General features: G+C 41.0%; 1 protein-coding gene across 5 annotated transcripts; it reads left to right on the forward strand.

The window, feature by feature from the left end:
• The first annotated feature begins 513 nt into the window (after window positions 1–513).
• On the forward strand, window positions 514–25,277 carry mfn1a (mitofusin 1a). Of its 5 annotated transcripts, none has more exons than XM_021612658.2 (18): window positions 514–851; window positions 990–1,113; window positions 1,410–1,545; window positions 1,976–2,138; window positions 2,504–2,628; window positions 11,447–11,555; window positions 11,843–11,950; window positions 12,380–12,542; window positions 12,942–13,009; window positions 13,116–13,237; window positions 13,834–13,960; window positions 14,433–14,537; window positions 16,880–16,982; window positions 17,540–17,766; window positions 18,162–18,293; window positions 19,284–19,480; window positions 24,581–24,715; window positions 24,874–25,277. In XM_021612658.2, exons 2-18 carry the CDS (start codon window positions 999–1,001, stop codon window positions 24,941–24,943), a joined length of 2,205 nt encoding a protein of 734 aa, XP_021468333.2. In that variant the 5' UTR covers window positions 514–851; window positions 990–998; the 3' UTR covers window positions 24,944–25,277. The 5 variants fall into 5 exon arrangements, with proteins under 5 accessions (XP_021468333.2, XP_021468335.2, XP_021468334.2 ...); XM_021612660.2 differs by having other exon boundaries at window positions 18,186–18,293; XM_021612659.2 differs by having other exon boundaries at window positions 12,389–12,542.
• The last annotated feature ends 417 nt before the right edge of the window (window positions 25,278–25,694 follow it).

The following is a 25,694-nucleotide window of genomic DNA, read 5'->3' on the forward strand; positions in this document are numbered from 1 at the left end:
AAGTTTGGACACACCTACTCATTCAAGGGTTTCTTTATTTTTACTATTTTCTACATTGTAGACATCAAAACTATGAAATAACACATATGGAATCATATAGTAATCACCCACGTAGACACACACAGACTAGTTTACTTTATTAGAATAATTGGTTAGATAGATTAATTAAATCAAATGTTATTTGTCACATGCGCCGAATACAACAGTGAAATGCTAACTTACAAGACAATGCAAATAGTCCATTTGATTAGCAGATATCAAAAGTGAATGGTAAACAGCAGTTATAAAAATACCAATATGCCTAAAACATTGTAAACTTTACACAAGTATCCAATCTGCAGTTAGGCCCAGTTGAACTCAGTGAACATTGCTAAAGGATAGTATTACCCATAGTATTATTCATAGTAGACGCTGCAGGTAAGGAAACACCGAACCACCTGATGCATTAAGTCCTAGCTAAGAGGATTGGAGATTTACAGGCTCCACACACACCAGCTGGAAAGGCTGTGTAAGTCCACTGCGCGTCAGAGATCTGATCTTCAGACAGAAAGCAGGTAGACCCAGGTTGTATGATGGAGAGTGAGAGGAAGAGGGTAGAGGTGAAATAGATTGTGTATGAAGAATAGAAAGAAGTGGAAATGAGAGTGTACGGGTGCATAAACAGATGATATAATGGAGAAAAAAAATGTAATTAGGCAAACCAGGTGTATTTGATCATTTAGGGAGAGGAAGTGTTGTCAATTCTTGTCCTGCAACTACGCTTTTCAACACGTTCTAATAGCATTGATTGGGAAGCAAATGAATCCAGAACCTCTGAAGATTTCTCTCACTGCAACTATCCCCTAGCCAAGGTACTGACAGACTTTATGTGCATGTGTGTACTGTGTTTGCATAATGTGTGCCTGTGTGTCACCAGTCTGTCCGTCTGTCTGCCTGCCTGTCAGTCAGTTTGTCTGTGCCTATTAAATTAATCTCAACACTATGCTCAGGAAGTTGAAATGGACCCGGGGGGCCCATCGCCCCTCATGCATTTTGTGGTGGCGAAGAAGACTATCAACGGTATATTTGATCAGTTGCTGGAGTATGTCAAAGAGGGCTCAGAGTTTGTGGACGGTGAGTCTACATAGTGTTACTTAACAAAAAGTGTGTTTTGTAGATTATTAGCATCAATAGCGTCTTACAGTTTGAATAAAGATGTATACACATAGGTATAGATGGTGTTATGCTATAATCTGCATCTAAAAGGGCACCCTTCAGACAATTCCCTTGTTAATTGTTAACTTTTTTTGCGTGGTTACCTATTACATATTAACGCGTACACATGGTGGGCTACCTTACACTAGTGTGGGGGTTTTAGTTGTCATTTACCACAATATCCATTCTTGTCTATCTGCTTCTGTGATGCCCAGAGACATGGCGAAGTGCGGATCTGGAGCAGGTTGCAGTTGAGGAGCAGTGCCTTGAAATCCAGACCTGTGCTAGGAAACTGGCCACCATTCGGGAGGTGCTGGCGCGTAGGCACATGAAGGTAGCCTTTTTTGGGAGGTGAGAGTCAATGGTTTATTGGAAATAGAATTGAACCCAATATTCAACACAGATGCATTACTGAGGGTCCATATGTAAAGGACATTTATAATATACAGTTTGCTGCTGGATTGGTATAATTAAGTAGTCTCACTGTTATTCCAGATGTTTTTCACACTACCTAGATAGTATGGTGTAACTATTGATACAGCATAAGTAAATATTAGTACCATAATTTTGGATGTGCAGAATGATTTTCCCAAAAGTTAGTGTAACGGAGGTGGAAGATTTGTGCTAGCTCACTGAGCTACCTAGGCTTTATCGCAGCATAATTACTGTGGTGGCAGGAGACCCAGGTTAGAACAAAGCTGTTCACATTAGCCTTGTGACCATAATTGTAAACATTTTGTCAAAGGAGTAAAGAGACATTTCCTTTCTCTCTCCCTGGCAGGACGAGTAACGGTAAAAGCACGGTGATCAATGCCATGCTGAGGGACCGGGTGCTGCCCAGCGGCATTGGCCACACCACCAACTGCTTTTTGAGGGTGGAAGGCACAGACGGGGAAGATGCCTACCTCACCACCGAGGGCTCTGATGACAGAAAAAGCGTCAAGGTCTGGGGTCAAACCAGGGGGTCGCAGACTGATCTACTGTGTATATATATAAAAAGTATTTAGTCAGCCACCAATTGTGCAAGTTCTCCCACTTAAAAAGATGAGAGAGGCCTGTAATTTTCGTCATTTGTACACTTCAACTATGACAGACAAAATGAGAAAAAAAACCAGAAAATCACATTGTAGGATTTTTAATGAATTTATTTGCAAATTATAATGTAGACGGAGGCTGAGGTATGGCTGCGGCAATATCGCCAGAACAGCCTTTTCGACGTGCAGTATAACACACAATTGTTAGCAATGATATTTCCCTCTGTTCTACTACTTTATGTATGTCTCTGCATCTTTTTCTTCCTCCCTTCCAGTCAGTCAATCAGCTGGCCCATGCCCTGCATATGGAGCGCAGTCTAGACTCAGGCTGCCAAGTGAAGGTGTTCTGGCCCAAGTCCAGGTGTGCCCTGCTGAGGGATGACCTTGTTATTATGGACAGGTACGCGCTAGGGTTTAATGCCAGTGACCGGTATCTCAGGACTTCCAAACCATGCTCCTTCCAATTTCCTGAGAAAAATAATGACGGGACCCGTGCACCAATTATTTAGAATTTCTATGCCACCACAAAAAAATAAAAAATAAATGTGCAGGTGCAAATAGCTACAAATGGCTTCATTCATACATTCGACCAGTCATCACAACATTAGTAGCCTGCCATATTTACTCACCATTAAGTCCCCTATAGAACATAATACTTACTTTCATGGCTTGCATTGCTAACTATCATGAATAGGCTACACACAACCTGTCGACACAGTTACGGTAGACAATCCCCAAACTAGCTGTGTGGCACTGGAAGAGGCTCAAAATGTGCTATTCACTGTTAACAAAATGTCTGATACACTGGGTCTGAAATAGCCTAGACATTCGCAACATTGTACAATGATGTTACACTACAAAAGTGAGAGCAAGACGGGCTTAATCAGATTCGCAGGTAATTGATTAATCTCAGCGTTATCCATGGTGCATGTTCTATGGAGTGATTTCAGTGCCAACAGAAATTGTGTTTGAATTCCATAATTTTGAATTTGTATGAGGATATTTAATTTTTCTTTAATATACTGTATATTTATTTGTGAAGCACAAATGTAATTATTGAATTCATAAATTGAACTTGTATTTCATGATTTGAAATTGAAATTTATGAACATTGGATTTCAATTTAATTGAATGTTCAATTTCAATATTTATATATTCAGTTTAAATATAGCAGATATTTAATTAATTGTTTGTCCATCAAACTTTTAATTTCAAGTTGATCAAATAGTAAACTTCTCAGATACAAAAGTATGTGGACACCCCTTCAAATTAGTGGTTCGGCTATTTCAGCCACACCCGTTGCTGACAGGGTATAAAATCGAGCACACAGCCATGCAATCTCCATAGACAAATATTGGCAGTAGAATGGCCTTACTGAAGAGCTCAGTGACTTTCAACATGGCACCTTTCCAACAGGTCAGTTTGTCAAATTTCGGCCGTGCTATAGCTGCCCCGGTCAACTGTAAGTGCTGTTATTGTGAAGTGGAAACGTCTTGGAGCCACAACGGCTCAGCCGGGGAGTGGTAGGCAACACAAGCTCACAGAGCAGGACTGCAGAGTGCTGAAGCACGTAAAAAATATCTGTCCTCGGTTGCAATACTCACTACCGAGTTCCAAACTGCCTCTGAAAGCAACGTCACCACAATAACTGTTCGTCAGGAGCTTCATGAAATGGGTTTCCATGGCTGAGCAGCCGCACACAAGCCTAACATCACCATGTGCAATGCCAAGTGTCGGCTAGAGTGGTGTAAGTAAGAAAAGTAAGATGGTGCCGACGGATATGACAGCTCTGCCTCTTCCTCCTAAACAACTTTGCAGTATTTCATTTTTTTCATTTTTTTTATTTCTTACATTATTAGCCCAGAATTTTTTTGTGTTAATACATACAGCCAGAAATAACTTTTGGATATCAGATCAGCGGTAACTCAACAGCATTACAACCAGGAATGCGACTTTCCTGGATCTTTTGTTCGTACCCCGCAGGGCAATTGAACTTCTTCCAGTCTGCTCCAAAACACAACAGGCAGAGAAGAGGTATTCGGAGTGAATTTCTAGTCCGACTCTAGTCCATCCACCACTTCTGAGTATATTACTTGCTAATGTTCAGTCTCTGGATAATAAAGTAGATGTGCTCAGGGAGAGGATCTCCTTCCAGAGAGACATCAAGGATTGTAACATGCTCTGTTTCACAGAAACATGGCTCTCTTGGGATATACTGCCCCCGTCCATTCAGCCATCTGGGTTCTCTGTATATCGTGAAGACAGGAATAAAGAACTCTCCAGGTAGAAGAAAGGCGGGGGTGTATGTTTCATGGTGTTTCATGGTGTGATTGTGAAAACATACAGAAACTCAAGTCCTTTTGTTCACCCGACCTAGAATACCTCACAATCAAACGGCGACCGTATTATCTTCAAAGATAATTCTCTTTGTTTATTGTCAAAGCCGTGTATATTCCGCCGCAAGCCGATACCACAACAGCCCTCAAAGAACTTTACTTGACTTTATGCAAACTGGAAACCACATATACTCAGGCCGCATTTATTGTAGCTGGCAATTTTAACAAAGCAAATTGGAGGAAAACGCTACCGACGATCTACAAACACATTGACTGTAGTATTCATGCTGGTAAAACATTGGACCACTGCTACTGAACTTTTTGAAATGCCTACAAGGCCCTCCCCTCTGCAAATCTGATCACGACTCCATTTTGCTCCTCGGTTTCTATAGGTAAAACTCAAACAGAAAGTACCCGTGCTAAGGTCTATTCAACGCTGGTCTGACCAATCGCAATCCATGCTTCAAGATTGTTTTGATCACGCGGACTGTGACATGTTCTGGGTAGCCTCTGAAAATAACATTGACGAATACACGGATACGGTGACTGAGTTCATCAGGAAGTGAATAGGAGATGTTGTACCCACTGTGACTATTAAAACCTACCCAAACCGGAAACCATGGATAGATGGCAGTATTCGCGCAAAACTGAAAGCGCGAACCACTGCATATAACCATGGCAAGGTAACTGGAATATGGCTGAATACAAACAGTGTTATTCTCTCCATAAGGCAATCAAACAGGCAAAAGTCAGTACAGAGAAAGTCGAGTAGCAATTCAATGGCCCTGACATGAGACGTATGTGGCAGGGTCTACAGACAATCACAGACTACAAAGGGAAAACCAGACACCTTCTTGGCCTGCTTTGAGGATAACACAGTGCCACCGACGTGGCCCACTACCAAGGACTGTGGACTCTTCTTTTCTATGGCCGACATAAGTAAGACATTTAAATGAGTTAACCCTCGCAAGGCTACCGGCCCAGACGGCATCCCTATTTGCGTCCTCAGAGCATGCTCAGACCAGCTGGATGGAGTGTTTACGGACATATTCAATCTCTCCCTATCCCAGTCTGCTGTCCCGACTTGCATCAAGATGTAGACCATTGTTCCTGTACCCAAGAAAGCAAAGGTACTATTGCCCCGTACCACTCACTTCTGTCATCATGAAGTGCTTTGAAAGGCTAGTTAAGGATCATATCACCTCTACCTTACCTGACACCCTAGACCCACTTCAATTTGTTTACCACCCCAAGAGATCCACAGACGATGCAACCGCCATCACACTGCACACTGCCCTATCCTATCTGGACAAGAGGAATACCTATGTAAGAATGCTGTTCATTGACTATAGCTCAGCATTTAACACCGTAGTACCCTCCAAGCTCATCATTAAGCTCAAGGCCCTAGGTCTGAACCACGCCCTTTGCAACTGGGTCCTGGACTTCCTGGTGGGCCGCCCCCAGGTGGTGAAGGTAGGAAACAACACCTACACTTCACTAACCCTCATCACAGGGGCCCCACAAGGGTGCGTGCTCAGCCCCCTCCTGTACTCCCTGTTCACCCATGACTGCGTGGCCACTCACGCCTCCAACTCAATCATCAAGTTTGCAGATGACATAACAGTAGTAGGCCTGATTACCAACAATGACGAGACAGCCTACAGGGAGGAGGTGAGGGCCCTGGGAGAGTGGTGCCAGGAAAATAACCTCTCAATGTCAACAAAACAAAAGAGCTGATTGTGAACTTCAGGAAACAGCAGAGGGAGCACGCCCCTATCTACATCGACGGGACCGCTGAGGAGAAGGTGGAAAGCTTCAAGTTCCTCGGCGTACACATCACTGACCATCTGAAATGGTCCACCCACACAGACAGCGTGGTGAAGAAGGCGCAACAGCACCTCTTCAACCTCAGGAGGCTGAAGAAATTTGCCTTGGCCCTAAAACCTGCACCACCCGCAACCGCAGGGCTCTCCAGTGGGTGGTGCGGTCTGCCCAACGCATCACCGGGGGCAAACTACTTTCCCTCCTAAACACCTACAGCACCCGATGTCACCACGCTATCATCCAGAAGACAGGGCCAGTACAGGTGCATCAAAGCGGGGACCGAGAGACTGAAAAACAGCTTCTATCACTAGCCGGCTTCCACCCAGTTACGCAACCCTGACCTTAGAGGCTGCTGCCCTGTATACATAGACTTGGATTCACTGGCCACTTTAATAATGGAAAACTAGTCACTTTAATAATGTTTAAATAATGTTTACATACTCCTTTACTCATCTCATATTCTATTCTACTATATTATAGTCAATGCCACTCTGACTTTTCTCAATCTAATACTTACATATTTCTTAATTCCATTCTTTTAATTTTAGATTTGTGTGTATTGTTTTTAGATACTATTGCACTGTTGGAGCTAGGAACACAAGATTTCACTACACCTGCAATAACAACTGTTAAATATTTGTATGTGACCAATAAAATTTGATTCGATGTAAAGCTTGCTGCCATTGAACTGTGGAGCAGTGAAAACTAATTCCCTGGAGTGATGAATCATGGTTCATCATCTGCCAGTCCGACGGAAGAATCTGGGTTGGACGAATGCCAGGATAATGCTACCTGCCACAATGCACAGTGACAACTGTAAAGTTTGGTGGAGGAGGAATAATGGTCTGGGGCTGTTTTTAATGGTTCGGGCTAGGCCACATAGTTCCAGTGAAGAGAAATCTTAACACTACTATATATAATGACATTCTAGATGATGCTTCCAACTTTGTGGCAACAGTTTGGAGAATGCCCTTTCCTATTTCAGTATGACAATGCCCCCCTGCTTAAAGCGAGGTCCAAACAGAAATGGTTTGTCGAGATGTGGAGATGTGGCCTGTACAGAACCCTGACCTTAATCCCATTGAACACCTTTGGGATGAATTGGAATACTGACTGTGAGCCAGGCCTATTCGCCCAACATCAGTGCCCGACCTCACTAATGCTCTTGTTGCTGAATGGAAGCAAGTACCCACAGCAATGTTCCAACGTCTAGTAGAAAGTTATCTTCCGAGAAGAGTGAAGGCTGTTATATTAGCAAAGGGTTGACCAACTCCATATTAATGTCCATGATTTTAGAATGAGATGTTCAACAAACAGGTGTCCACATACTTTTGGTCATGTAGTGTAATTTGACGCCATACCTGAAAGTTAAGACCTCTGGAACATGGACATGACTTCTGTTCCCCTCTTTGACGATCACATTAGAGGACACATTAGAAGAAAGTGTCACAAAAAGCATGATTTGGCCCCTATGAGAATATACACTAAGCATACAAAACATTAGGAACACCTTCCTAATATTGAGTTGCACCCCCTTTTGCCCTCAGAACAGCCTCAATTTGTCCGGACTTTGACTACAAGGTGTCGAAGGCGTTCCACAGGGATGCTGGCCCATGTTGTCTCCAATGCCCCCACAGAGTTGTGTCAAGTATGCTGGATGTCATTTGGGTGGTGGACCATTCTTGATACACACGGGAAACTGTTGAGTGTGAAAAATCCTGCAGTATTACAGTTTGTGACAATATCAAACCGGTGCCTGGCACCTACTGCCATACCCTGTTCAATGGCACTTAAATATTTTGACTTGACCATTCACCCTCTGAATGGCACACATAAACAATACATGTCTCAATTGTCTCAAGGCTTAAAAATCCTTCTTTAACCTGTCTCCTTCTCTTCATCTACACTGATTGAAGTGGATTTTTACAGGTGACATCAATAAGGGATCATAGCTTTCCCCTTGTCAGTCTATGTCAAAGAAATAGCAGGTGTTCCTATTTAGCCAATAGAACCTAGAGAGTCTTCTTCATTGGAAGCTTCTCTAACATCGGATATGTACAGTGCAGTGTCCCTCAGGACAGTTGATTTGTGCCGTTACTCTTCTCTATTATTACAAAGGATTTGACACTGGTCTTCAACAAAGCTAGAACGACTATGTATGTGAATGATTCCACACTCTACATGTCAGCACCCAAAGTCAGTGAGCTCACTGAAATTCTAAATAAGGAGTTACCGTCAGTATCAGAATGGGTGATTAATAATAAACTGGTCTTAAATACAGCTAAAACTAAAATAATTGTATTTGGTTCAAAACATTCTCTAAGACCTAAACCTCAAATGGAGTTGTGGGTGTGACCATTGAGCAAGTTGAGGAAGCTAAACTCCTAGGTATAACATTGGATGGTCAATTATCATAGTCAAATCATATTGACAAAGTTGTTGTGAAGATGGGGAGTGGTATGTCTGTTTTAAAAAGATGTTCTGTGTTTTTGACACAAAAATCAACTGTACTAGTTCAGGCTCTGGTCTTGTCCCATCTTGATTACTGTCCGGTAATATGGTTAAGTGCAGCAAAGAAATACCTAGCAAAGCTGAAGATGCCTTAAAACATAGCAGCATTCCTTGACCTTAACATACAGAACTAACATCAACAACATGCATGCCAGGCTTTCCTTTTTGAGGGCTGACTGCATACATTTTTGTTTTTGTGAGAAATATTGTGTTAAAATGTCCAAATTGTCTGTATAATCAACTTACGTATAGCTCTGACAGATATACTTACCCCACCAGACATGCCACCAGAGGTCTCTTCACAGTCCCCCAATCCAGTTAGAATTCAAGGCAACGCATAGTATTATATAGAGCCATGATCATATGGAACTCCCTTCCATCTCAAATTACTCAAGCAAACAGCTAATTTTGCTTTAAAAAACAAATTAAACAACACCTCACAACACCTCACTCCTATCTGACCTAGTTTTAATGACTAAAATCAATTCAACACGCCACTTTGGCTTCAGAAACCTCCAGAAACTTCTCTTTTAACACAGAGAGCATTTGTTCTCTACCTTTCCTGGCTGGCAAAGTACCAGGATGTTGTCTCTTGTTTTGAATCTGAATTTGAGATCTGAATTTGAAAACATGCACCTGAGAAGTTGAGTATACCTTTGATATACTTGAAATGAGTTTATAAACTTGATACACAGACAATTAATGCAATATCTACCATATTTAAAAAAAGTATGAATATACAAGTTCAGTTTATAAATTCAATGATTCAACATGTCCAGTACAAATTGTACAATATTAAATTCATATTCATATCCAAATACAAATGATAAATTATGGGATTCAAATAAAATGTATGTTGGAACCAAAAAGGGTTATTCTATGGGAACAGCCCAAGAACCCTTTTGGAATCCGTTTTTCTAATGTCCTCAGAAAGTATTCACACCATTTCACCCTTTCCACATTTTGTTGTGTTACAGCCTGAGTTTAAAATGGGTTAAATTGAGATTGTGTGTCACTGTCCTACACACAATATCCCATAATGTCAAAGTGGAATTATGTTTTTAGATTTTTTTTGTTGTTTAAATTAATAAAAAATTAAAAGCTGAAATGTCAAGTCAATAAGTATTCAACCCATTGTTATGGCAAGCCTAAATAATTTCAGGAGTAAAATATTGCTTAAAAAGTCACATAATGAGTTGTATGTACTCACTCTGTGTGCAATAATAGTGGTTAACATGATTTATTAATGACTACCTCATCTCTGTACTCCGCACTTCTGTAAAGTCCCTCAGTCGAGCAGTGATGGGTATACAAGACAGACATTGAATATCCCTTTAAGCATGGTGAAGTTATTAATTACACTTTGGATGGTGTATCCATACACCCAGTCACTACAAAAATACAGGTGTCTCTTCTAAACTGCCCAGGGATTTCACCATGAGTCCAATGGTGACTTTAAAACAGTTAGAGTTTAATGGCGGTGATAGGAGAAAACTGAGGATGGATCAACAATATTGCAGTTACTCCACAATACTAACCTAAATGACAGAGTGAAAAGAAGGAAGCCTGTACAGAATAAAAAATATTCAGAAACATCCTGTTTGCTTGAAGGCACTAACAATTAAGTGCAAAGAAATTAACTTTAAGTCCTGAATACAAAGCGTTATGTTTGGGGCAAATCCAACACAACACCTCACTGAGTACCACTGAGTTCTAGCATTGTCGTGACTGCATCATGTTATGGGTTTGCTTGTCATCGACAAGGACTAGGGAGTTTGTGGGATAAAAATAAATGGAATAGAGCTAAGCACAGACAAAATCCTAGAGGAAAACCTGGTTCAGTCTGCTTTCCAACAGATACTGGGAGACAAATGTACCTTTCAGCAGAACAATAACCTAAAACACAAGGCCAAATATACACTGGAGTTGCTTACCATGATGTCGTTGAATGTTCCGAGTAGCCTAGTTACAGTTTAGACTTAAATGGGCTTAAAAATATATAGCAAGACTTGAAAATAGTTGTCTAGCCATTGACAACCAACTTGACAGAGCTTGAAGTATTAAAACAAATGATGTGCAAATATTGTACAATCCAGGTCTTCAAAACTCTTATACTTACCCATAAAGACTCACAGTTGTAATCGCTGCCAAAGGTGTATTGAATCAGGGGTGGGTAGACTAGATATTTCTTTATTTCATTTTCAATACATTTGTTACATTTTTGAAAAATATGTTTACACTTTGTCATTATGAGGTATTGTGTGTGTATATTGGTAAGAAACATGTTTTAATTAATCCATTTTGAATTCAGGCTGTAAAACAACAAAATGTGGAATATGTCAAGGGGTATGATTACTTTCTGAAAGAACTGTACAATATACAACCCGGACTGGCTCTGTTACGCTGGGTTGTCCTGACTTGTCTGTGCAGTGTTTGTATATTTTGTATTTCATAAAAACTGTGTTCAATTTGTATGTGTTCAAAATGTATTATTTGACTTCCTCTTATCAATCAATTCTACTTATATGTTTCATTATGCATGCACAGCCCAGGGACTGATGTGACCTCTTACCTGGACAGCTGGATCGACAAGTTCTGTCTGGATGCTGACGTCTTTGTGTTGGTGGGCAATGCAGAATCCACACTGATGAACACAGTGAGAGAAAAAAAACTAAACCACTCTTTTAACTCTTTAGAAAACTTTAAGAATGTTTTTTGCCATTCAAATATATTTTCTGCATTTTTATACTACCTTACAAAATTCCCCCCGTTCCGACTGGAAATTACGCCTATGCACACCACTATGAGCATAATCAATTATTATATTGTGTCCCATGATGCATTTTTGCACTTGTTTTTTTGTTCATTTAAAACTATTTTTTCTTTCCATTGCTTCTGTACTCATATATATGTGTTTCTTGATGTGTCTATTACTCTTTAAAGGAGAAGCTGTTTTTCCACAAAGTGAGCGAGCGAATATCCAAGCCAAACATTTTTATCCTGCACAACCGCTGGGATGCCTCTGCGTGGGAGCCCGAGTACATTGATGAAGTGAGTTTGACTGTGAAACTACACTGCAAGCATAGTGCAAGCATTTCATAAGCGTTGTTTTTGCCATGTTACACCAGAAGCAGCAAAAGGAGATCAATCGTGATCAATCAATAGTGAAATCCGCTTGTTGAGAACACTGAAAGCAGGAGTGAAATACTTGAAATAGACACTTAAGCAGCGCAAGATCGCTTCATTGACTTGCTGCTTGCTCAGCTGGAGTATCATTTCTCTTTGCTCACAGTGGCTCAGTGTCATCCATGCTTGCGCTTTGTGGACACTATGCTTACATTACATGTCTTGTGTAGTTTAGCTGTGAGAAAAACAAGATGGGTCCCTCTTATAAAGGGCTAATGGTGCGCTTCATTGAGTCCTTCATTCGATTTGCCTACTTTTTGAGTGACCAAAATGTCAAACCTAATGGATAATGAGCTCCCTCAGGTGCGTAAGCAGCACATGGACCGCTGTGTGAGTTTCCTGGTGGAGGAGCTGAGGGTGGTGAGACAAGAGGAGGCTCCGGGCAGAATCTTCTTTGTGTCGGCCAAGGAGGTGCTCAGCTCCAGGATGCACTGTGCCCAGGGCATGCCCGAGACAGGTGAGATCAGTGAGGAGGGACCAAAGGCTAGTTGGGCGAGGTTGCATGACGCTGATTGACTGGCTGGGCTGGCTCGCTGATCAGGTTTGGGAACAATAATTATACGATATTGATATGGTTATGGTAATTTAGAAGGCAAAATATCAATTTACTTGAATACATCGGCATTCATAAGAAGTTGACAAGCAGTTGCCAGCACACTCCTGACAGATTTTCCTCCATCGGCCCTGTAATAGGCATCTCTCTCCTGTTACTGTCTCGCCTCAAAAACATTGCTATCTTAAAGCTTTGAACTGCTCACCTTACCCGGCCATCCATGAATGCCCACATTAACTATAACTTAATATGCTGGAGGTCCTCGGCTATTATTTTTATTTGGACTTCTGCTGGTCTTTCTAGGTGGCGCTTTAGCAGAGGGATTCCACGAGAGACTGAGGGAGTTCCAGAGATTCGAGAGGACTTTTGAGGCAAGCACTGAAGCATAACTGATTGTCATGGTCCATTGTAATATCATTGTCAATTTCACGTTGATTGGCATCGTCACACTAACTTACTGTATTTACGACTGCACAGGAGTTCATCTCACACTCTGCGGTCAAGACCAAGTTTGAGCAGCACACGCTCAGGGCGTGGCAGATCACAGAAGCAATCAAAGCAGTCATGGATGCCATAAATATCGCATCTGCCGAAAGGAAGTGAGTTTCTCCCCCAGTTTTTTATAGGAGCATTGGTAATGTGCTACTGCCATACGCACCTAAACAGTATTGATTATTAATCATTAGATTAAAGGGATACTGTGATATTTCAAGATTTAGACCGTTTATCTACTTACCCAGAGTCCTATGAACTCATGGATACCATTTTTATGTATCTGCATGCTGTTTGGAGATTATTGAAGTTAGCATATCGTTATTTTTGCACAATTGCTGGAAGTTCCCCAGTACAGTAGCCAGCTCCTCTCAAAAGCAGGGGAATAGACCTTCTAAATACTCCACAACTGGCTGGTTGGTCATTTATAGTCTTACGAAGCTATTCATAGTAATGGATAAATAGATTGAAGACCTAAATATCGCAGTATCCCTTTAAAGGTCCAAATGCTAGATCTGTGCATCCAAACCTCCAATTTTCACACTAACTTCCTACTAACATCCATGTACTGTATGAATTGCGCAAAACTCTGACTCAAATGTTTATCTCAGCATAGGATTTAGCCTTGAAAGAGAGAAGCTTTCCAATTTGCTCCTAACTATGACAACCTTTGCTCTTTCCCCTTTGACCTCTCCGTGTGCAGGATATTTTCCCTGGAGGACCGAGAGGACCAGAAGGACCGTCTAGAGTTTGTCAGAGGCCAACTTAACCGCCTGACCGAGAACATCAAAGAGAAGATCAACACCATAACAGATGAGGTGGCTGCCAAGGTAGACATTCGCAATCACCCACGTACAGTTGTATAAAAAGGGAGGGACTGTCTGTTAAGCCAAATGACAAAGGGGAATAGCCTATCATTTACTGTAGGCCTGATTCAGAGTTGAGATAAGCACACACATATTTCACTCTTGACCTAAATAATGAATTTATGTTAATGGGAGAACATTTTCATTAAGCACACAGATCTCAAATCAAAATAATGCAAGGATAGCGGTGCGTAAATGTGTGAGTAAATGATTGGTTTAGGATTAACAGATGGTCATTTATAGTTTTCAACTTTCAACTCTCTCATACAACACATATGTTTGTCTATAGTTGGGCTGACAAGCAGTTTGTGTTCAAGATTTTGTGTTCAATTATATTTTGTGTATTGTTAGCCACATATAAATAGTGTAGGCAATGGACAGATTAAGGTTAGTAAATTATCTGTTGGTTTATGATTTTACTATACATTTTGTTTAGGTGACCGTTGCCATGGTGGAGCAGATTCGTGGTCTCCCAGCTCAGGTTGATGAGTTCAGTGCTGATTTTACACCAACACCACATGCATTGCCGCTCTACAAAGCAGTGAGTTCTGCTTCTAGATCCCATATCCTAGCAATATTAACCCATGATCAACAGTTAAACTCTATCTTAATTGTTACATGTAGCCTACAGGCCTAATCCCAACAACACACTTTTTTTCAGGACAGAAAAAGTGGCATTAAAATTGTAATTCCCTTGAACTATTTCACCCTTTCTACACTGTCATGTTTTTTTAAAATGTGACATTTAACCTTCACACCCATGGGCAAACACTCAGATCTGCGCACAGACCTATGCACACAAACACACACTAGGGTTTCCGTCAGGAAAATGTGGCGCCAGACAATGTGACCAGGAAGATTTTAATTTACCGGCCATTTGAGAAATTTACCGGACCTATACAGTATATGCATTGGGTGTGTAACCCATTAGAGCGTCCACCCACAGTGCTCAGAATGATAGAACATTTAGATCACATTTCGATTATGGTAGTTCATCTTAACAGATCATGCAACTGCTGTAATGTAGCAGACAATAAAACGTAATTTTCAAACACTTGACAAAATGCAATTCGCAGGAAAACACCATTCTAAACAGCAAACCTGATATGAGTGGTTCCATATGTGAAAGAAATGAAAATCTCTGTTAAAAACCGAGAAAGAGTGGGAATCTAAAGATGCAACAACTAGGATGCGTTGCTGATATGACTAGGATTGTGCCTTTGGTTTCCGGACAACGGAAGAAAGTTGATATGAAAACCTATAGAACAGGAGAGAAAGGCTGGTAGAGTGCAATAGGACAAGGAAATCCCGGCCGGCCAAGCCCTCCCCTAACCCGGACGTCGCTGGGCCAATCGTGTACCGCCTCATGGGTCTCCCAGTCACGGCCAGCTGCGACAGCCTGGGATTGAACCCGGGTCTGTAGTGATGCCTCAAGCCTTGCGATGCAGTGCCATAGACTGCTGCGCTACTCGGGAGGCCATGAGGAAGTCTTTATAAAATAATTGCCTCCATGTTTCTATGGTCCAATTTTGACTAGGCTACTTTGAATCAAATCGAGGTAAGACATGCCTCATAATATGAAGTAAAACATTCAGGTTTCAAATAAATAAATATATGTTTTCAAAATGCATACTGCCTCCAGATCACATTGCAAAGTGGTGGGTGACGCACTGATAGCCTGCCTACTATTGCCTATGCACTTGAATGGTGCGATTCAATTACCAGTAAAGAACTAAAAATAGTAGCTATTTTCAGTTGTGGCCATCAAATGTGTTTTTAACACACGATTGCATTTAGAATTGTTGCGGAAGGACTTGGCTTATTAAAGCGTTTGATTCACTCCAGCAGCAACAACAGTCAAATGTATTTACATCGACAGATATTTCCCTTAATTATTTAAATGCAGGGCCTAAAATCAGGGCCTAAAATCAGGGCCTAAAATGTAACTTTTTGTTCCACCATCAACTGTGGTGGGTAGATTAAAAAATATACAAGTAAGAAGTAATGTGGTATATTAATCCATTTAAAAATATATATATTTTACCCAAAATATCAGATGAGACAAAATGTTCAGCTGTCCTTTAAGGGCGGGAGGTTACCGTGGTAACGGGGTCACTTGAGTCATGTCACGTGTGTCTGTGTGTGTGAGATTTGGGATGTGACTAGTAGTAGCGTCTACAGCGTCTCTTCGCTATCAGTTTACCCGCTCAGGGTCAATTTGGCCGGCAACCATTTTAGTTATCTCTTTTAATTTTTTTAATCAGCCAAAAGCCGTGAATTACTGGCTAACGGAAACCCTGACACACACACACACACACACACACACAGTCTCAGTGTACCCTATATGATCAGTACAGCTGGCTGGAGAGTGAGTGATCACGCTAAACAGGATGAAAGGAAAGCCTCTTAAAGTCCTGCTGGTCAGAGGGGGGTGGATGGGGTCAATAGACATAGGGTCAATAGGGCATTGTACTGTGTGTGACTGTGTGTGTGAATGTAAGCTTTGTTTACATCTATGGATGATAACACAGTGATGTGTGAACTTTAAAAGTACTGGTCAGTGTCATTTAAATTGTAATTTTTTATGGCATTAGCACTTGGTTGTGTCTGATTGTCTAAAAAATATGATGATGGTAAACTAAATCTTCACTGACATCCTTTTGAGTAATAGGTTGTGTGTGTGACCAAGCAGGTTTAAACCCGGGTTGTCTACTCACCACAACACCATTAGCCCGCTGAGCTAAAGCCTGGCCAGAGCTTGGGGAGCTATCCTAGGTATCCAGGTCTCCGATAAGGTTACTGATCACGCGAGCGTGGTTCACTGAACCACCTCCATTACATGTGGTCTCATAATCTCTTTCTCCTCATTGTTTTCACCTGCAGAAACTTATGATGCATGTGGAAGAGAGGATGAGTACATGTTTGGCCTTTCGTTGTTCCACTGGGATCATTGGCCACATGCAGTCATGCCAGAAAAACATGATTGGTAGGTATAGTACACACTTTGCTTGAGCCGTGAATGTGTTTTTTGAAATTCCAAAACAGTTTGGTGATCATGGGCATGACATTATTATATTATAGCGAATAGAGGGAGCGGGAATAGGAACCGTGTTGCTCCTGTGAAAGGCAAACAACGGTACACATTAGGGTTAACCCAGTTGGAGGGAATTGTAATGTGGGCTCATTAGTGAGGATTGCTACACTGCCCCGTCCGAACACAGATACGTCTCCGTGCTGGACCATCTTTCAGGTTTACGAAGCACGTCCATCTGTGCATTGCGATGGCTTCACTGGCGCCATCCCAAACCTCTGTCACCAATATAGCAAATGGAGGGATCAGCAATAGAACCCAGATCTCTCCTGTGAAAGGGAATCTTGCTACACATTTCTCCAATAGGGTTAACTCACTTTGGGGGAATTGTAATGTGGGCTCATTAGTGAGGATCGCTACAATGTCAATCCATGAATTAGGAAGTCATTGATTTATATAGATATATTATTTTTATGTGTAGTTAAACCCATGATGAGGATTCTGTATTTCAGAGAATATTAGGCCGCTGCTGCCCCCTGATGTCCAGGAGCAGTTCCACATTCACCTACCCAGCAGGAAGTTTGTCCTGACCTACGACCTTAACCTGGCCACCCTCTGTGCCGACTTCCAGGAAAACATCGACTTCCAGTTCTCTCTCGGCTGGACTGCCCTTGTCAGTCGATTCATTGGGCCGAGCAATGCCAAACGTGCCCTGACGGCTATGAACCAGAAGTTTCAGGTTAGCCATGGTCAGGGTCTATATTCAGTCTCTTAGAGTAGAGGTGCTGATATAGGATCAGTTTAGCCCTTTAAATCATATTTCAAAAATATGTCATGGACATCATTCTAGATCAGCACTCCTACTCTGAGATGCTTAAAAAAAAAGTTTACTTTGACAACAGTAGGATAAATGAGTGATATGCCAGGGGTGGCCAGTCATCCTCTTGAGCTACTGGGACTGCAGGGTTTTGCACCAACCCTATTCTTAACGCCTGATTCAGCTAATCAAGGTCTCGAAGAACAGCTAAGTAATTTTAGCAGGGTTGGAATGAAAGCCTGTACACCCCATAGCTCTCGATGAGGAGGACTGATGTAGGTGGCCACCAGTATCATATGCCCTTACATTCTCTCCAGAATACCTCTCCTACTGCACTCCAGGCACAAGGTGGAACCAGCCTACAAGACCACATGGTCTTTTCAATGGCAACAGGTGTTGTGTCACTCACCTCCAGAGCCTCCATGACTGTGCTTGTCATTGGCGGAGTGGTATGTGCACGTTCTCTTCTATTCAAACCAATTATGTTTGTATTTCATTTTATAATGTACTCTTATTTGCTAACAGCTACTGATAAAACTGAAAGGTGCTTGTATTGGCCATCGCTAACGCATGCATTGCTAGCCGTTATCTTTTGGCACACTAACGCTTAACACTTCCATACATGATTGAAGAAGGCAACTGAGCTCCGCACGGTCTTTTTTTAAATTGCAGAGGGGGAAGCTAAGGCTACTGAGTAATAGTGAAAGGGGGAGGTATGTTGTGTGAGAGCTTTTTTCACCCGATTTGGGCAACTTATCACCTCTACATGTTTTATAAAACACTATAAAGAGTTAAAATAATGTGTCATTACATACCTATTTAAAGGTTTGTGTCGAATTTGAATAGGGCTTTTAGGGCAAAGCTAAAGTAATATTCACATGTAAACTGCGGCTATCACGGCTTTGAAAGAGATGGCTTGCAGTGATGACGCAAAAAATGAATGCATTCAGTTGTACAATTGACTAGGTATCCCCCTTTCCCTATCCCTTTCACTTTCTTGTTTTTAATCTGCGAGAGAAACATGTATCGTACAACGTCAGAGGGGTCAGGTTTTCCTATTGTCTCGAAAACTATTGGTCTATTACAATGTCAATCAACGCTTGAATGGAAACATAGTTTATGCCACCGGGATTTTGATACCAACATAGTCACCACAGTCCCATTTGTTTTCATCGCAGCCTCGTTTGAATGCCATGGTACGCAAAATCTCTATGGAACAGTGTTGGCTACCGTTACTTGTTTGTAATGATAACAGAAGACTTGCGTGCCAAAACTGACACAGTAAAGCAAACACTGACACATGATTATATTGCTAATTTGCTATTAATACTGACAACTGTTTGTAAAAGCTAATGCTAACACTGATTTGTCTTGCTAGTCTAGCACCGCTATTACAGCTAATGCTAAAGCAGGTGATCTCCTCCCACCCTGTGTGGCAGGTGTGGCGCTCAGTGGGCTGGAGACTCATCGCCCTCTCCGCAACACTTTATGGCCTGCTCTACCTGTACGAGAAGCTGACGTGGACCAACGCCTCCAGGGAAAGGGCTCTGAAGCAGCAGTTTGTGGAGTTCGCCATCCACCGACTTAGGGCCATCATCCCCTTCACCAGTGGGAGCTGCAGCCAGCAGGTTCACCAGTGAGTCCCAGTTCTACCGTAACAGAGAGAGGATAGGATTTAATTTAGTTTCTGTGGCTTTTGATTGAATTTAAAGGAGTGTATGGTAGTGTTACGCAATTAACCAATTATTATTCTAAATTATTTGAATTCCATTTCATTCTGTTTTTTTTCTGTGAGCTCAATGCACACATTCCTCAGTTTCTCTAGAGCTGTGGTCACCAACCTTTTTTGAGCGATCGCTTTGAGTCAAAAAATGAAAACGCAATTATTATTTTTACATTACTTAATTAAAAAACATACGATTGTGCAACATGAACCTATTAAAAACAGTACCCTAGTAATGAGGTTTGTGCAGTAAGCTGTAGGCCCAAAACATTATCACTGCATACAGTGGTTCCTCCTTTAAAAGTTGCGAGCTTACACTGCAGGACTTAGAGGTACCCAGCGTTATGGCTTCAGTGCTCCAGACCACCGCAAGGAAGAGGTAGAGCACTCATTATGCATTTGGGTCAAAAGGTTTTTATATGACCAATCATATCGAGTGGTTCCAATGACGAATTTGATGCGAGCCACCGGTCCCTGGTGACTTTCTTCAAAGATGGCTGGCAAAACATTATGGTGGAAGCAAATGTAAGTAGTTATAACGAGTCAAGCAAAAAAATGTAAAATTCAGAGGAATATGTTAGCTAATGTAGATACCAACGATTGTGCATATTTTTTTGTCATAAAGTAAATTTACGTAAATTGCTATTTAGCAAATTAGCTGACTAGCTAACATTAGCCAATTAGCTAGTTAGTGTTATGACATGAGTATGAATTTGTAATTTGTGTTGTTTAATGTTTTAGGGACTCCTGAGAAAACCAGCAAACCAGGCTGTCGTCTTGTGAAACAGTGGATGTAATATCTACATTTTTGACCCCTTGATCAGCTCGCACTCTGAAAGTAAAGTATATTTTTTGTAGATATGAAAACAATAACTGAGATATCACTGTTCAAAGCAGCAGATCTCATTTTGGGAAATGGGCAATTTGCATACAAAATAATATACTTACCTTCCTTGAAAATCCATCTATACCGCCAAAGATGACAATGTTGTATCTTGAAAAAAAGCATTGGAATTAAAAGTCAAATGTTTAACCTATTAACCTGCTTCATTATTTATGTGTTACCAGTTGATCAAGAACAACTCCAATTTCATACATCATTGAAAATGTGTCTACGAATAAGTAAGAATAAAAAAGTTTAAATCAATTCTTATACTTGATGAAGACATTATACATCTTAGTATAAAGGCACAAGGCGAGACACAGATGCAGACACAGGAGTCAGATGGTTGGAGTCTTACAATGTTTAATAATCCAAAGGGGTAGGCAAGAGAATGGTCGTGGACAGGCAAAAAGGTCAAAACCAGATCAGAGTCCAGGAGGTACAGAGTGGCAGACATGCTCATGGTCAAGGCAGGTAGAATGGTCAGTCAAGCAGGTACAGAGTCCAGAAACAGGCAAGGGTCAAAACCGGGACGACTAGAAAAAGAGAATAGCAAAAGGAGCACGGGAAAAACACGCTGGTTGACTTGACTAAACATACAAGACGAACTGGCACAGAGAGACAGGAAACACAGGGATAAATAGACTGGGGAAAATAAGCGACAGCTGGAGGGGGTGGAGACAGTAACAAGCACAGGTGAAACTGATCAGGGTGTGACACTTAGTACCCTATCAATTTATGATTTGTATCAATGTGGACTAGAGACAGGGGAGCAGGAACAGAGTATTTTTGCCGAGCAATGCAACGAAGCTGGATCATCCTGGCAATGATACCTGCACCATCTACACGCTGCAAAGACTCACTAACTCTTCGCCATTTTACACAATGGCCCATTGCTCTGAGACTTCCTTTGACCATTCTAAAGCCTGCATGGGGCATCCTCGCCATCATGGCGCTGACTTTCTGGTCTTCATCTGACATATCAGAAATGCATTCCCTGACAGACATATTGTGCTCTTTCATCCTTCTGTAAAAAAAAGCTAACCATTACACTGTCATGTAATATATATATATATATATATATATATATCGACTATGAAACAAATAGGACATGGCCTGCTTATGAGTTGCCATGAAAGAAAGTTAGATGAATTCAACTGAAAATGGCGAGAAAAGGCATTCGTAGCTAAATGTTTTTGGTTAGTTTGAGAATAATAATTGCATGATTTATCATTCTATGTATGTATATATCTATGTAATACAGTAGAATGTTATGAACCGTCCCTGAATCGTAGGAGCTAACTACTAGCTATGTAGAAAATGGACAGAATAATGCCCAGTGCTGCTTACCTGAGATGACATCATCACACAGTCCTTCATGGGTGTCTGCTCTGACTTCCTTTGTGTTGGAAAGAAAGGCTGAACAGTACTGTAGCCAAACTGACACTCAAAAATGGCCAAAATGGAGGGTGGTTGATAGCGAAATTAAATTGGAGTTTTGTTTTCAAATACATTTTTTGTTCACAAAATATTTTGGGGGAATAAAATGCATAACGTTTTGCGCTCTATTACACATTACTTGATTGCAAAACCTTTTTTTTTTTTACTTTATAGCCTCGTTATTGCTTTCAGAACAATTATTTTTGATTCAAAATAAAAAAAGTTTTGCTATCGACAAAAAGAGAGCAACAAACATTTCTGCAAGTTGGGGACTGTGCCTAATAGCTGAACAATAGACTATTCAACCTTTACTAAAGAATAGTCTAATAGCTAAGCTAGGTGTGAAAAACCCCTGTCCTATCACAGACCACATTTTCCCTAATGACCGAGGGGGAGTTAGAGCACTGATTATGCTTTTGGGTGTGCATTACTGTGTCTCTAACTGACAATGAATGGGCAATACAAACCAAATAATAAACTGATAATTGTTAGCTAGCGAGCCAGCCAGCTAACGTTAGCTAGCTAGCTAACACTCCGCTTTAACTTGAAATGAAAAGCTATCATACTCTAATTCCACCGGTCATTCCACTGATTTCAAATCTCAGTCCTCCAGAAAGTGGAGAGCAGCAGTTTTTCAGTTCTACTATGTGATATCTTTCAATAAAGCCGAGTTAGAAAGGATTACCTACACGTACTGACCAGCTCATGTTATAGACAGAAGCATGCTATATGGCAGACCAATCCAAACTCCTCTCTTGGCATGTCCAGCCAATCCATTATCTCAGACAATCATGGCTATTGGGAAGGTTCCTGGCCTTTTCCATGGATCATGGATCGTAATTTAACAATTGTATTCAAATTTACAGATGGCATACAAGTTCGTTGTTGAGGCACATGAAAGTTCACATGTTCCAGAATGCATTTCTGTCAAAAATGGTTTTAGATTTCTTTTTAAGGTTTATGTTAAAATGCCTCTCCTGTGAAGTAGTGACGCGCGACATACGCCTAGTTTCCTGAAACGAGTCACATATTAGTTTTGCTTGAATTGCCTTGCATTTGTGGTTATTCTCAGAACATTTTTTAAATGATATTTCAACATTTTATGTTGTGCCTTTCAATGTCCCTCCGCTCTCCCTTTAGAAAGTGTTGACAGTGTTGCGTAAACTTAAACAGGAACTCAATCATAAAAACAGCAGCTCTCTCTCTATTCATGGTTTTAAAAGCTTTGAAATTACACATATCAACTTTGCAGTAGCTTTTTTTATATACCTGCTATGTTACTGCAAACAATAAGATCTGAGCCATCTGATTGACAAGTGGTAGGCCTGTAGTCCACTTGATTTGCTACCCCCTACCTTCAGACATGAAATGGTTCAAAATTGGAACATATCGCCTACCCGACACGCAGGGCAGTTGAATTGGGTGCACCTACCACCAACAACTTGAGACAAATAAATAAAATATGAACACAAGTCTTATAGTTTGTTTTTTTACAGTTCTCCATCGACCGGTTGGTGACCACTGTTCTAGAGATAAATCAGATCAAGCCTGAACTGTGCGATGTATTAGGGAGTTGTAGTTGCCAACTGGCTAATATTCTACATAGTTTAGCGCAGAAAACATGGTAATTAACTAAAATGACCATAATCCATTGCACACCTACTTGTCTGGTCTGTGTGTGTTTATTTTACAACTGTTAAGTTAGGTTAGTGGGGTAGACACAGAGAGGGAGAGAAGAGACAGAAGAATGCGCAATCGAGAGGGTTAGAAAGCAGTTGCTTCGCAAGGTACTTCTACCTGAAAATACATGATCAAAATGATTGATAGTTGGTATTCAGCAGTCATAAAAGTCTGCCTTATTTACTTTTTAAGAACGAGTAAAATAGCGATTTTGTCAGGCAGCATAGGCAGCAGCTCTATCGAGATGAGATGATGACTTGAAATGAAATAATAGTCATCAAATAAAACAAATGTAATATACACAACTGAAATATTTTATTCAAGTAATGTGAATAAATGATGGTAAATAAGTGATAAGCAGTAATGGGCAGACACTACCATCATGGGACTGTGTTGTTAGAGTGTTGTTAGAGCATTCAACCCACAGAATGCATAGTGCGTTTATTTATATTTTTTTATAAACGAAATCGAAAACCGTGATTATTTATAATCTAACCGAAACCAAATTGACCTCAAAAAGCTCAGCACTAGTGTATGGTGAGTAGAGTACTAACCTTACAAAAATAATTGCAGTTACAATGCAGTACATTGCAGTTCCACTACTGCGTCTGAAAAATTACAGAATCTATTGTAACTGCAGGGTTACTACAGCTTTATACAGTGCAGTCATTTTGCTATTAACTGTGGTTATTTTACAGCTATACTGTCATGTGTATCCTATGTAGCCTCAATGTGGAATCACTCGCTAATTAGCTGTGCGCTAGTAGTGACAATCTTCCAAGTGATGTCACCCTTTATTTGACCTAGAGATCGTGTCACCCTTGCTCAACCAAGACCATGTTTTTTGTAGAGCTATTGGTTAGAATGTTGCTTTGTGGGTGATAAGGGTCTCTGATTTGCTCACATCTCGGGACAGAACAGAGACAGAAGCTATACTGTTACATGTACAGTACTGTATGTGTATTTTCCAGCTCTCATGCCCTCCTAATGTGACCTTTTGGTTGTGGCAGGGAGTTGGCAACGACCTTTGCCCATCTGTGCCAGCGGGTTGACCTGAGCGAGGTGGAGCTGGAGGGGCACATTCGACTGCTGAGTGGCAGGATCCAGAGACTGGAGAATGTCCAGCGACGCTCCAAGACTCTCAGGTCGAATAGCCACTCTACCTTGCATTGTTCATCTCAGCTTTTTAATGTCTGATAGTAGGGCTCTCTGAACACATTGTACACACACACACTTCAATACAAACTACTGACATGAAAAGTTAGAAAATAACAGAGTGATAAATCTCTTCTGTTTCCTACAGACACAGAGCCACAGATCTGGAGTCTCAGCTGGAGGCATTCTCTGCCCAGTATCTGCAGAATCAGTGCTGAGTGAACAGATCCTCACAAGGAGATACATTGAGGTTTTCAATGGAACTGGTTCTAAAATGGTCTGTGGTACCATGATCATTCTATACAAAAACTACTCAATTTCCAATAACCAATTTAAAACCAAAAACAGACATTCCCACAACTTCCAAGGAACCAAATGTTCTAGCTGGATAGCATCTGGATGTGTCATTGCATGTGTTATCGCATGGGGCACATCTCACACAGGTACAGTGCATTCGGAATGTATTCAGACCCCTTGACTTTTTCCACATTTTCTTATGTCACAGACTTATTCTAAAATGTATTAAATTGTTTTCATTTCATCAATCTACACACAATACCCCATAACGACAAAGCAAAAACAGGTTTTTAGAAATGTTTGCACATTTATGAAAAAAAAATGAAAACTGAAATATCACAGTACTCAGACCCTTTACTCAGTACTTTGTTGAAGCACCTTTGGCAGCGACACCTGTATTTTGGGAGTTTCCCCCATTTTTCTCTGCTGATCCTCTCAAGTGGGAGTGGGAGTGTAGCTGCACAGCTACAGTGCCTCGCGAAAGTATTCGGCCCCGTTGAACTTTGCGACCTTTTGTCACATTTCAGGCTTCAAACATAAAGATATAAAACTGTATTTTTTTGTGAAGAATCAACAACAAGTGGGACACAATCATGAAGTGGAACGACATTTATTGGATATTTCAAACTTTTTTAACAATTCATAAAAACTGAAAAATTGGGCGTGCAAAAT

The sequence above is a fragment of the Oncorhynchus mykiss genome, chromosome 8 (genome assembly GCF_013265735.2).
Source record: "Oncorhynchus mykiss isolate Arlee chromosome 8, USDA_OmykA_1.1, whole genome shotgun sequence".
NCBI classification, from domain to species: Eukaryota; Metazoa; Chordata; class Actinopteri; order Salmoniformes; family Salmonidae; genus Oncorhynchus; species Oncorhynchus mykiss.